Raw genomic sequence first — 14682 nt, 5'->3', positions numbered from 1 at the left:
AAAACATAGGATTAAGTTGTTGCTCATTCACTGTTACCTTGAACGTGTGATGCTATCAGCACTCTGTGTAACAGAAATTTCCTATATAAGCAAATATGTTTTCCACAATTTACCTACTGAAATGAGATTGTTCCTTAACCACTGAAATCGTAAGACCAGAAAAATGTTTAACTGTTTATTTCTGGACCAGTTAAGCTGACTTTAAGACCGTGGCTTTAATAGACACTTATCTGATAGTGTGCAGGTCTATTTTTTATTATTTAAGCCATTTTGAGCAATTAAGCACCAAGACTTATTATTATAATTTTTTTCAGTCTTCTGCATGGGTTTGATATTATAAGCTTTAATCTAAGCTTTTTTTCCAAACTACAAAAATACATTTTGTTTTGTTGCCTCTTATTTTGTCTGTCATGACTGCTTTTTATATATTTTAATAGAAGTAATGGTTTATTGATGAAGTACACAGAGAGAGACCAAAGTTTTCCCCCTCTCCTCACCTCTTTAATCTCATCATCGCCCTCCTTCTCTATGAGGGATTATGATTAAAGATGTCTGCACATAGCCCCAAGGCATAAAGTATCTACTGGCGCTTGTACTTTTTGAAAGTGGAGATGAAAGATTGTTGAGTGCACTCTAAAAATTCAAAAACCTCACACGGCTGGGTCATCCGCTTTCATCTCTCAAAGCATTTTGTGAGACACCAGGTTTGCTGAATAAGCCCACTCCCCATTTGGTTCACATTTTGGTTGCTTTCAGCCTAATTATCATGACATGGGCAACTTCACTGGGCTTTATTTGCCATTTAGACCACTGTATACCAAATGGAAGTTGTGCCTTTACAAGTTTAATGTATGATTTGTTCATTCTTTTCAGCTGAAAACTTTATAAGTTGTGTCACTTTTAATAATTTCTTTAAATATGATGGTGGTTATATAACTCCATTCTTCACTTGCTCCTTTAATTAAGTGCAGCAGAGTTTAGCATGTTTTACTTTTCTTTTTCTTCTTCTAGGAGCTTCCCAGAGAGGAGGTGGTGGGTCCATCTATAATCCGGCCTGCTGAAGCAGGGACGGACTTCCCTAAGCAGGAGGGCCAGCTGACTTTTGATGTGGGCAAACGTAACACATCACTGGAGATTTACCTAACACCATCCTTACCCACACCTAAGCGCTTCCAAGTGGAGCTATACAATGCTACAGGAGGTGCCACAGTACACTCCCAGTTTGGCCTGGCTAATGTGACTCTGGTGTCAAATGCAGCAAGTGAAGCTATCTGGGTCTTACTGGACCAGTTGCATCAACCCCTTGACCCTCCTACATTGAACCTGGTGCTGCATCAACTAATAAATAAAGTCAGTTCACCTCTCACTAATGAGCAGATGATCGCTGTGTTTGAAGGTCTGGGGAAGGTAAGCCCAATCATCTGGTTTTTACACCAAGCAAATTATTTTTTATAATTACTGCATACATGTATAAAATATTGGATAATCAATGTGATTGCATGTGACTGTGAGTCAGTGTAGTTGTTTGTGTCTGTCAGCTTAGTTAAAGGGCATGCATCACCTCCCATGAGCTACTTTGATAGCTCTGTGGACCAGTCTGTCAGTCATTAGTTCTCACTTAATAAGACTGCTGCTATCATGAAGTTGAAATTAGAATCTATTTATTGCATCTTCTTAACCAGCTGCATAAAAGAATAAACAGAATACACAGGGCCATGTTTAGAAAGAGTAAATAAGAAGTAGGGACTACAGAGAAAAATGCATTCTGAGCACACACAATGCACATGACCCTGAAGGTCAAAGTAAAGAAAGTAACAGATGAGTGCTTTGGATGCGTGAATAACAGCACTAAAGTTTACTCAAAGCTCCTCAGTCTTTCTCATCCTTTCTGTCTTCTGAGCCAGGTGCTTGCAGAGGCAGAAAGAACTCCTTTAGAGAATGACAGCCGGAATTTGACCTATGACCTGTTGTGTGCCTTGGCCAATCCCAGTCGAGTCGACACTCGAGGTCTCAGCCACTTTGCTGAGGTGGCGGAGCGATTTGCATTCTCCCTCCTTAAACATAGTCGGTGTGAGAGGTGAGTGTCCTAAATGTTCTAAATGAGTGAAGAGTTGCATGATACACCTTATTGTAATACAGATGAATATTACCTTACAAATTAATGTTAAATCGTGCTTGGATTTACAATTTCTTCTTTGTAAAATTTTTCTCCAGAAAGGGTACAGTCCTGGAAACTTGTCCACATATGACCATCTCTGCCTTCCAGTGGTACCCCACAGAAATTAATGGACACAATTTCAGTGGCCATAATGCAGACTTCTTCCTGCTCCCAAATACTCTGCTGCCAGTGCCAGCAGTTTCAACTGCAGACTGCAGCAACCTCAGCAGGATTCAGCTGACCGAGTTTAGAACTGAACACTGGTTTCTCACCCGTGATACAGCTACTGCTGTCAATGGGAAAGTAGGTGCTGGGACACTGACTTCATTTAAAAAGCATGAGCAATTGTTAAAATGTCAAAATCGCTTCTTCTCTTTTTTAAACAGCAGGTGGCAGTATGGCTCTGATATAAAGCAGCCATTAATCTGGCAGTTGCTCTGCAACTGAACCCTCTTCTGTTGTATCTGGTTATACGTAGGTATTCTCAGCCAGTCTCCAGGGCAGAGGGTCACGACCTCTGGAAGATGGCAACGAGGTGGTGTATCGTATCCACAGCCCCGGTCAGCAGGTTAAACCAGGCCAGTCTCAGTGCCTTCTCTGGAACCAGACCACTAGAAGGTAACAAAAACACATTAAATGAGATTCAAGCTTAACTGTTCCTCAGGTAGACTGAAAATAGAACGTCCACATTTTATACAAAAATATAAGATGTATATTTTTATTTATATACAAATATTTCCATTTATTTTATTTTTTTTACCTCATATCAGTTGCTGAGGTTTTTTCTAATTCTAGTGTCTGCCTATTAATTTATTTTCTACTTTATTTTCTTTATCTCAACCAGTGTACTGTTTTCCTGATTTAAGACTACACATGCATTGATTAGCATCTAAAGAAGACCTCTCTTTGTCATCCTCATACTTATTTTGGGTAATAGTTTGCTAAATAAAGCACAGATTTCCAAGTTTGTCCTCTCAAAAAGGCCTCTCTGTGGCTGATGCCGTATCTTTCTACTTTATATCTACACATTCAGTCTCCTGCATGCTGAATCATCCCACATTGAGTTACTTTGTTGAGGACATTCCTGGGGATTGAAATTGGACTTGGCAGGAACACAGTGTTTTTGGCAGGTTTGGTTTGGACAGAACAGCTACTTGGAGGACGTACCCCAGGAAGCAAAATTTATTATACAAGCGATACCAAGAGAGAGCAAAATATGGAGAGAGAGAGAGAGTCAGAATCACAGTAACAGTGAATCTAACACAAACACGGTTATGCTCTGGTTTGTCTCACACATTCTTTGCAAAGTAAAGGTTACTGTAGATAATAATAAAACAAACTCAAAGAAGCCAAAATGTCAGAGAACAAATAGCACAGAATCATGGGCATGGTTAGACTCATTGCTCTTTCTATTTACTTTGCTCATATTTTGTTGTATTCTGTTGTAGTGCCTTGTCTCTTATTGTCTCTTTTTGTCTTACCTCTAGCTGGTCATCAAATGGTCAATACTGCAGGGTTGTGGAAGAAAGTGGGAATTATGTTGAGTGTGCATGCACCCACTTGTCTATCTACGCAGCCCGCGCTGAGTTTGCAATGCTTGCATCCTACAATGAAGCCTTCTTTGCCTCAGGATTTATCTGTATCTCAGGTACAACACACTCTCCCCTTGAGTTCTCATCTTCTTACCCTCCTTGTAGAGTTTCCATCCCCACTTGTATAAATGGAATCAAATAAAACACTCGATTAAGTATCATTAATGCTGACTTCTCTGTCTACAGGCTTTGCATTGGCCATAATATCCCATGTGCTGTGCTCCCGTTTCCCCATGTTTGCTGCCAAACTGCTCACTCACATGATGGTGAGCTGCCTTGGAACTCAGGTAAAGCATTAGTTTGGATCTTGTTGTGTTTTTAAACTCTGAATGCAGCATTAGTTTCTTTGGCATTCTCATCTCTTTGCATCAGGTGCAAATGTAGATGACAGGGCACCTCTGGGAATCATTGTTGAGGCATCTACCTCTCTGTGCTCCAGTAGACCAGCATATTAGATATATGTGGGTTGCGAACGTTAACACAGCAGTCATACATGGATTCATTCGCTTAGAGCATTTTAAAGCTGCTCACTGTGCACTCACTCACACACCCACAGTCACATGTCGCACGCTAGACATGTCGCAGATATTTTCTTGGAAATGTGCATGGATGCGAACATCATCCAGTGTCATCGTTTGCGTAGTTTGCGGGTTGGTGCGTCCTGACAACGCAACCATGCCCCCCGCACCCTCACCCATTAAAAACGCAAGCTGTCACATAACCATTGAGAGAGATAGATATGTGGCTACAGGTGGTCCTGATCAAGTGTGTGTGTTTGTGTGTGTGCATGTGCACTTGCGTGACTGAGTGCGGGACTGGTAATTTTCCACTGGTCCCCTTCTCTTTGGTTGACAAACACGAGTCATTTCTAAAGAGGTCCCTGGGGGCTAGCCACCTTGGAGTAGACCCGTTTATGGCCCAGGCAGAGCCCCTGAACCTAAAAGGGTTTTGGATGGAAAATTCCACCCTGTTCTCTTTCCTCGTTTGTATGTTACTGTATATTAATGCCTTCTTCTTTGAAAGTGCGTGTGTCTAACTTTGGTCTAGGGATTCGAAATGTTTGCATTTTTCTAGCCTTTTAGTCAAAGCCAGCTGTGAAAAGCTTGCTGAAGGCCTATCTGATTGTAGGTTCTGATGTTAAAATGTAGCCTTTAAGTGGTCTTTTGTTAGTGCTGGAAGTATTTCGGAGATAATGATGGGTGGGATGTGCTGAATTGAAATAGATCAAGCGACATCTTGTCTTCACTTATTCAGCTTTCTTTAGACAGTCTGATTTCTTTCTTTCTTTCTTTTCTTTTAGAGTTATTTTTAAATAATTATCCACAAACTGGATGACACATGTAAGTGGACATAAACAAATTACCTCAACAATTTGCCAGGAGGGTCCTTTTTATAATTGTTCTGTCAGAATATTTACCACTTAATGTCTTGAAAATGTTGCATATTCACAAAGAGGACTCAGTAATATTTAGGCACTCACAGGTTCATCTGTTTTTCTGTTTGTTTTTGTTCAAGATACTACCTGTCAATCAAGAATGTTAATTGCATTCATCTAATCCTTCTGCAAACCTGTCATTTAAAGAATTAGAGAGATACTTTGTTCTTGCAAGCTCTTATTCAACTTTTCTTGGTCAAGCTGTGGCTGTAAGTGATACAGTGACAGTGCTGTTTTTCTTCTTTTTATATATAAGAATAGACACCAAATGTTATTAGTATTACAAATGTCTCCCATATTTGTGGGTTGTAGCTCACACCTCACCACTGATTTGAAGGATCATATCCAACTCCAACCACCTCTGGCAGGCAGGGTATGCCATCTGTGCTGGCTGTAATCATTCACTGAGTTAGCCCTCTCTGTGGAGAAAATTAGAGCTGCCAGTTTGATGAATTTCTCTCTGCAACTGCTACCGTACACTGAAGAGAACTTACATAATACTTTACCTCTCTTAAACAGTCTGTAAGTTGAGTGACGAAGCATGATTTGGGGTTAGCGAGGCAACCCTAGCTTTTCAAGGTAGCAGTTAGCAGCAGACCAGTGCTTATAAAACTACCATCTGCAGACCAATCAGTTGTACTGGGTGGATCTTTCCTTATCACAAGCAATTTTAAAGCCATTCCATTGTTCTCTAATCCTCTGTGTATCAAAAGAATCTTGATCTTTTAAGATTTAATAGTAATCATTTTCAATGTTTAAAATCATGATTTTAAATGTGTTCTTTACTTGTTCCCAAGACTGTTTGGCAAAGGTTTTAGCATACTTCTGCAATTTTCCTGTACACATCGAGAATTAATCTAAGAAAGACATTCATTAAATGAAATACTCTGTTGTAATTAGAGTCAGATTTACTCGTGTTTCTCAGGTATCATACCAAAGAATGGCCAAAGAAGAAGAATAAAGATAGTATGTTGCAAAGGTGAGATCAAAGTTGTAACCCTTCTCCAAAATAAATGTTTTGGGGGGGATTTGAAGCACACAGTAGGGAGGAAAGCCACCTCATGTACATGCATTCCAGAGTTTAAGGGAATATGAGCATCGGAATTGGCAAAGCTTACTCCAACTTAACGTGCAGGAATGATCAGCCCTTATCTGAACCAGTTAGTGGTTTCGTTTAAGTGTCCCATACTTTTCTCCCTCACAAATATTTAATACTGGATCGGTTCCTTTATGAATGCTAGCAGCAATCATTTTTAATTGGGTTTAATTTTTCTACTTTACAGATTTTTTGGGGGTGAAAATCTGTTGGTGGTTTAGGTGTGCTTGTCTTGACATGTAAAATATATATTTTTTTCCTTTTACTGTAACTATACAAACAACCTAGCATGAACAAGCAGGATAGTTTGTTAAACATATTCAAATCTTTTCAATCAAGAAAACAATTTACAAAAGAGCCATCCATCCATCCATCATCCATTCTCTTTGCTTATCCTCATCCTTCTCAGGGGGGCGCTAGAGAATATCCGAGTTTTCAAAGGGCGAGAGGCGGGGTACACCCTGGACAGGTCGCCAATCTGACGCAGGGCTAACACAGATAACCATTCACATTCACATCTATGGACAATTTAGAATTACCAGTTAACCTAACCCCACTACTTGCATGTCTTTGGACTGTGGGAGGAAGCCGGAGACACACAGAGAACATGCAAACCCCACACAGAAAGGCCTCGGATGGTGGCCAGATGGTGGAGTGGAACTCAGAACCTTCTTGCTGTGTGAGGCAGCAGTGCTAACCATTGCACCACAGTGATGCCCACCATTAATAGTCAATGCATTAATTTATTTTATAGCTGCAATCATATATTGTTTAAACTTCACTGAGAGAAAAATGCTTAATTGCACACTCGCTGCATTTCACCAGCATCTAAGACTGAATTTGAACTTATGTCACCCAACAGTGACCACTAGAGGGAGCACAACACTATCACATAAAACCAGAATTTAGACAAATTATAGTAATTAGCAGCTTATGTGTTAATAATATGACAATGATATACTATAGAAAATTGTATTTGCATTGTATTTATAAGACTTCTGGACCTGTCTGTGTGAGCATAAATTCAGGAAGTACTGGGTTGTCTTACCTCACTGAGGGGCACTGCCTTGCACAACTGAGGTTATTAGGTTTAGTGACGCCAAATAACAAAAATATATTTCTAAATGAGAAAGTGGAGCCTTCTGGGTCAGTTTGTGTAGTTTAATTGTATTACTGTCTCAGTATTTTTGCTGTCGTGCCTTTTACCTCTTTAGTATTTAGTTAGAAAATGCCACAGACCCAAGGGCACCAGAGGTAGGACATTTAATTGCTAAATCACCATGAAAACTAAGACAGCAGTGCTGGTAGAAGCAAGAGAGGCAGATGATGAAGCAAACAGGACTGAGACGAAAGAGAAGATTGCACAAACTTTTAACTTTACTATGATATTATATCCAGATTGTGTGATGTGATGTTGACCATCTCAAAGGAGAAGAAAATGTCAGTCAGATTTCTACAAACTATTGCAGCATATCTTGAGTAATGTGTGTCCTAATATGTGTTTCTTAATCTTCTGGGAGGTTTTTTCAAATGTATAAAGCTCAGACTGTATACGTTTAGGTTTAGTAAGAGGACTCATCCAGCAGTACTGCAGACACAAAATCTTGCTGAAGGTGTTTTAGAGTCAGACAGGTTGGAACTGATCTGGGTCAGTAATAAGACACCTACAGGCAGTGGCCACTGTCAAGGCCACTGCGTCAGGACTCCTACTGAGAAGAAAATACAAATTTGTCACATCCGCTGTAGGTGTGTCGGCCTGTCTATCTGTCTTTGTCTGAGTGTAAATTTAACAGTGTGCTACATAGGTACTGGTCGTATATGCACAATTATTTTGTTTTACATTGATAGATATTGCCAAGATGTTTAGAGATGTAAAAATGAAATAAATAGTAAGAAAACTAAATGGCATTAAATAGCAAAAGTTAATTTTTCAGGGTTTTGTTTGTTTTGGAATATGCACTTTTTGGTCATTTATTTTATTTTGAAAGAGATTATCATAATGTGGGGGCAGAAATGGAGAAAGACCTGTTACCCTATGGTTAGACTTGTTTAGGAGTTTGTCTTATCCTGATAGTATGATAGATAATGACTTTCAAAAATAAAAATAAATGAACAACTATAATTATAAAGTTGCATTTTGTGCAATAGAATGTGAAAATATATGTATGTTTTCATAGTTATTCCTGATCAATTGTATATTCTTTCTAAGCAGATCTTAGAACCGACAGTGTCAGCAATTAAACAAGAACCTATTTTAAAGTTAAATACATAAACATAAATACATAACTGAAGACCTCAAAACAAACAGCAACTGAAGATGGCTGAACATCTCAAGAGAGGAAACACAATAGGTGATGATGTCCATGGGTTCTAGACTTTAGGCAGTGATTGACTGCAAAGGATTTTAATCCAAATATTAAAAATAATTCTTATACTCACTGTGATGAAAGCATAATGATTGTTTGGTGTTGTCCACTTATTTACGAGCATCTGAACACGGGGACCAATGCTGTAATTCTTAAATAGTTAGTTAAAACGAAAAATTTGAGTTTTGTTTAATCTGCACTTCAGTCAGACTTTTATTGTTTAATTTAAAATCCACTGTGGTTTTATACTGTAGTAAAACTACAGAAATGTGTATTTGTTAAAAAAAAATGTATCTTGTTCTCAGTAGTTTGCTAAAACAAAAGTCAGTAACTATAGAAACAGAAAGTTTTGGTGGAAACTTTGTGCAATGCACAACCAGATTGGTGTTCATTGTTTCACATTTCACTTTTTTTTCTCGTCTTTCAGCTTCTCATTTTTTCTTTCCTGTTTCCAAAAAAGTCTATCTTAAAACTATGATTATTTCCAAACAATACTGAAAACGTCAGTTTCCACATGTATGTCACTGAAACGGACGACTTTTGCCATCTGAGTTAAAGACTAAGATAATACATTGTATTTAAAGTAACTAAATACTGATATTTCACATTCCCAAGGTTTTTTTTAGATTTATAATATTAACCCATAATTTTTTAAATTATATTTTATTTATATATTATTGGCAAAAATATAAATTTTTATATTAGATATATATATTTACTTGTCAAAAACACAATGGAATGGAAATGTGTGCATGCTTGAACACACGTCCAGTTTTTATATGCGGGAAAATATATATATATATATATAAAACATCCACCTCTAATGGAAACAAAATACTATTAAATTACTCTTCCTTTGAGATTAAACAGCCCACCGCCACGTCTCAGCCAGACATTCCCACACACATTCAGTAAAGTGTTTACCCCTGTGTTGCCGTTGCTTTATTCCAGTACATGGGAGGTGTTTAGGTGACTCTTACTTCTGGTTATAAAGGATTTCCTGTTAGCTCTGGGACCAAATCCAGCATTCAGAAGTCTGCCCTTGTATCCACATGCACAAAGTCACACACACATAAACACTATGCTAACTCTTTTTCCTCTTGCACAACAACCACTGCTGTCATTTCCCATCTCTGAGGAGAATAAAGAAGTTGTGTGCTTGCTGACAAGATTCCTAAAAGTTCCCGTCTGTCGTCACTGTGTATGTGCATGTGGTGAGGGAGAGGGGTAGGGTTTGAACAAATGCATGCAGTTTCTCAGGTGTTCAGGGAGGGGAGACGTATGAAATGTGCAGTGGAAGACGTGGTTTTGTACAGAACATGAGATCAGCATGAGTCTTTCTGAGACTCTGTTTTTCCTGAGGAAATTTATCTGTTCCCATCATGAACAACTAAGCATTAAATCAGTAAACATGGGGGTTTTTGAATGTCTTTTAGGGTCTGATTCTCTGGTTGACATCAGAGTACATGCCTAGCTTGTCCTATTGTGTGTTTAAACCCACAAGAGTTTAGAAATCAGAACACAAAAGAAGGAAAATAACAAGAAAACATAATGGTTACCAGTCTGTCCCTCCCTGACAAATGTTTCTCATTTTTTACAGTTTATATCTAAATCTTAGGGTGTTATTGTTACATGCAGTTATTAAAAAGTCAATAACAGGCTAAAACACAGCATGTCCTTATTAAACGCATTACTGTCTCAGAGTTGAGCAAATGGCACACAAGGTATTTAAGGATATAAGTGTCAGTAGCTGAGGCCTGTGTCACCGTTTGTGTATGGGTTCCAGGAAATGCTCATGTTGCAGGAGCCACGGTGTGTGTGTGTGTGTACCCGTGTGTGTGTGTGTGTGTGTGTGTGTGCGTGCGTGACAGAACAGTAGAGGGGTAAGGAAGGCCTTTTGGGAGATACTCTACTCGAACACCTTGTGCCTTTGTTTCCCTAACTCCTCTTATCTTAATTTGTTCCATCTATTTTTAAAGTCAGCAGCATTTTTCTTCTAAACGCTCACTATTCATTGTGTCCGTGTCTCTTTACCTGTCATTGAAAAATGAGCCAACACTGTACAGTAATAGCCAACTGCCTGACTTTCTCTTACCTTCATTTCCTTATGTTCATCTGTTTTTTCTGTTTCTCACACTTTCCCCTTTCTTTCACCACCTTTACATGACAAAATAATGAGTAGTGTCCCTTCTTCTATTCTTTGTCCCCTTTATCATTCTGGCAGCTGGTAGTCTTTGCTGGGAGCTGTGACATTACCAGCAAAAGGCTGTTTCACTCTGTCTCCGTCTCTTCTGTCTGACCCTCTAAAGGTGGCTGGGTGTAACTGGTGTGACTCATCAGTTTAAACAGTGACAGTATATGTAGATGTAGCAAAACAGTCTGCAAGCTGTGGATTACCCTCAAGACAGAGTACAGAGTACACACAGGAGACAACATTTATTTTTTACCACAACAGCAAATTAAACACAAGCTAATGAGAATGCACACAGGCTCAGCTCCCTGTACAATAACCCAAAGGTTAAGCAGATATGCAACACTTCTGCTGACATGTTGTTCCTTAGGGTTTGTGTTCGAGCACACTACTGCAGATAAAGAAGAGTGAGTGATTCTCCGACATAAACCACTTGTAATAATTGGACTCTCTATCCCTGGCTCAGTTCGCTGAAACACACAGGCTAAATCTCCCCTCTGCCACCACAGTATGAAAATCAGCCCTGTTTAAATGAATGATGTCAGTCTATTTTCTTTCCTGCATTTTCTTTGCAAAATTTTTGAGCATCAACTGGCTTTTTACGGTCATGCCACAGCATCTCAATTGGATTCAGGTCAGGAGTTCGACTAAGGCACTCTGAACTCTTCTTTTTTTTTCTTAAGCCATTCAGAGGTGGACTTGCAAGTGTGTTTTGGATCATTGTCCTGCTGCAGAACCCGAGTGTGCTTCAGCTTGAGCTCATGAACAGATAGTCCGAGATTCTCCTTTTGGTAGACAGCAGAATTCATGGTTAGATTTACCACAGCAAGTCTTCCAGGTCCCAAGGCAGCAAAACATTCCCACTCTACCACCTACCATATTTTACTGTCAGTAGGATGTGTTATGTAAATGCTGTGTTATTCTTATGCCAGATGCAACGTGACTCAAACCTTCCAAAAAGTTCAGCTTTTGTCTCGACAGTTCACAGAATATTTTCCCCCAAAAATGTAGATGATCAAGATGTTTTTGGGAAATGTAAGACGAGCCTTTGTGTCTCTTTTGGTCAGCAGTGGTTTTTCTGTTGAACTCTCCCACGGCTGCCATTTTTGCCCAGTCTCGTTCTTATTGATGAATCATGAACTCTGACTTTAAGCGAGACATGTGAAGCTTAATGTTGTTCTGGGTTCTTTTTTGACCTCCTGGATAAGTTGTCGATGTGCTCTTGGAGTAATTTTGGTCGGCCGGTCATTCCTGGGAAGCTTCATCACTGTTCCAAGTTTTATCCCTTTGTGTATAATGGCTCTCACTGTGGTTTACTGGAGTCCCAAAGAAGCCTTAGATATTGCTTTGTAACCCTTTTCAGACTGACCGATCTCAGTGACTTTGTTCCTCAGGCGTTTCTTTAGATCGGGGATGTGTTGCTGTTTGAGATCCTTTAGCCTGCTTCATTTCGTCAGACAGGTTCTATTTAAGGGATTTGGGACTTGATTCAACAGGTCTGCCATTAATCAGGCCAGAGTGTTTTTACTGAAGCTGAACTTAGTCACAGTTAATTCATGATTTAACAAGAGGGGCAATTACTTTTTCACACAAGAAGGGTTAAGTTTGGATAACTTTTCTCTCTTAATCAATGAAATCATCATTTAAAAACTGCATTTGATATTTACCCGGGTTATCTTTGTCTAACATTAAAATCAGTTTGATGGTCTGAAACGTGTGACAAATCAGGAAATCAGGAAGGGGGCAAACACTTTTTCACACCGCTGTATATTGCAGCCTGATTATCTTCATCACTGATGACTTTTTGTGCACATAAAATAAACTGCACTCTAGACAGATTACTGCTCGTTTTGTATTACACTGCAGAAGTACTACTAACTTTGCGTGTGCATATGTTTAAAAGACGTTACATATCCGTGTTTATGATCTTCTAGCTGTATGTGTGCCTGTTTATTTGTTAATATGTAACAATGCAAATTGATTAATTCTAGTGGTTGTTTAACCATATGTTGTGGTTATTCAAAGAGTCTAACCTTTGTAGCCTCTGAAAGTTACATATAATTCTTTTCTGAAAGTGGGCTATGGTGACCTTAGAAGCATCTGAACTTCTATTTTTACACATAAAGGTAAAAGTCACAGTAGATCATTTTCTACAGTTGCCTGCCTGGTAGCTGTGAAAAAGAGGATGCATCCAAGAGCAAGTCCCAAAAGCAGTTATTTCTGAGGTGATGGGATATTTTGGGGGGGGAACTATAAATAAATAAATAATAATAAATAATTGTGATAAGTCCTGAAAGCATATTCTTATGGACAGCTGTAAAACTGAGTTCTAAAAACTTTCTTGCCTAAAACTTACATTCATTACCTACTTTAGCAGTTAAAGGTATTATATAAACTGTGCATAGACTCTCTTGTGGCAAGTTAAGTCAAGGGCCTGTTTTATTCTACAGTTACTGTCATTTCTGTAAATATGTTTTTCTGTCACGCAAGATCCTATTAAATTTAAGCCCAAAGTGTTTTGAATCCAAGCCGATTTAAAATGTAATGATTAGAAATGTACTTGCTAAACTCTCCGGTCACCTTTAACCTGATTATGTGGAGTCATTCAGTTTGTCATCAGGACTGTTGACACTGTGAATGATAAACAAAGTGGGAGCCTACAGTTGTCAAAGTCCCCAATATCCTGTTCTATTTTTGGAATTTGACAGCTTGTCTTGGCAGAGTTTTGTATGTTGAGTTGAGTGAACATTGGAAGTTTAGAGAAGTGTTTACACCGAAACTGTTGAGGCCATGCCAGCATGATGTTTGCACACGTTTTCTAGGTTGAGTTGAGCAGGATGTCTCCCTGTTGTTGTCACGTATAGCACATAATACTCGCAGTAATGGTTCTGCTACTGCCACGTTGTACAGTACACGTTTTTGTGAGTCCTTTAAAGCTGTCGTAGATTTTACAAACTGTAATGAAACCGACACAGAGATAGTGATAGATAGTCTAAGCTCTGTTTTGCTAACTCAATGGACTGAAATAGAAAATGTGAGCCACCCAACTTCCTCAGTGAATCATAAAATAATGAACTGAGGAAGGAAACGGCATATTTCCTGAAAAGACTGAGACATATCTATATAAAGGCCTTTTGTTCTTGGGTTACCAGGAGATTGTAATCAGTCTGCCTTGGCAGTTTGTTTGTAATGTGTGTCTAATTACAGTCTTTTCCTGAATATGATTTAATAACTTGAGCTTTAAATGATGAAAACTCACATTATTATTTTTTTTTAAAAGTTTCCATGGTCCATGGATCATGGAAATTTTCAGACGGGCGTACGTGATGTAAACACAAATGTTTGCGATCTTGTTAAGAAATGACCCCCTCATTTAACCCACTCCCCCCAATATACACACATAACCCTTGCCTTAGAAACTTTGGCTCAGCAACCAAACCCCCATCACAATAACCTGTAGGGGTCACTGTAGCTCCATAACAAGAGCCAAGTTCAACAGCAGCGGTGAATGAAGTTTCTGATCAATGACTTCCCTGAGCTCTGCTCATATTTATGACTAGAGCTTTTTGGAGCCCACAGAAAATCCTTCACAGGCACAGGAGGGAACATGTTTGAATCACATTTTCATCTCAGTTTTCTTTGAATGAATTCACCTGTTGTGGAATGTAAGTTGTAAACAAGTTTCCTCATTAGGCAGAATTTTAACTGCCAGTTAAAAAGTGTGCAGTCAAGATATTGTTTATATCCTAGCAATCTGCAAGTACCTTGCAAAAATTGCAAGAGTCCCCAGTTAAATTACAACCCGAAGATTAAGTTGAAGTTCCAAGCAACCTGTTTAGTCATA

At 38.9% G+C, this 14682-nt stretch overlaps 1 protein-coding gene across 1 annotated transcript in view; it reads left to right on the top strand.

Annotated features, from left to right (window-relative positions):
- Positions 1 to 14682, top strand: part of adgrv1 (adhesion G protein-coupled receptor V1) — a 108509-nt gene that overhangs the window by 56003 nt on the left and 37824 nt on the right. The window contains exons 83-88 of the mRNA XM_039620393.1: positions 1012 to 1407; positions 1905 to 2077; positions 2215 to 2461; positions 2637 to 2776; positions 3646 to 3806; positions 3937 to 4037. Coding sequence (XP_039476327.1) covers positions 1012 to 1407; positions 1905 to 2077; positions 2215 to 2461; positions 2637 to 2776; positions 3646 to 3806; positions 3937 to 4037 — 1218 coding nt within the window. The remainder of the gene's footprint in view (positions 1 to 1011; positions 1408 to 1904; positions 2078 to 2214; positions 2462 to 2636; positions 2777 to 3645; positions 3807 to 3936; positions 4038 to 14682) is intronic.

Source organism: Oreochromis aureus, linkage group 12 (genome assembly GCF_013358895.1).
Source record: "Oreochromis aureus strain Israel breed Guangdong linkage group 12, ZZ_aureus, whole genome shotgun sequence".
NCBI lineage: Eukaryota > Metazoa > Chordata > Actinopteri > Cichliformes > Cichlidae > Oreochromis > Oreochromis aureus.
The sequence above is the reverse complement of the archived record's forward strand: the minus strand, read 5'-3'. Positions and strand labels throughout refer to the sequence as shown.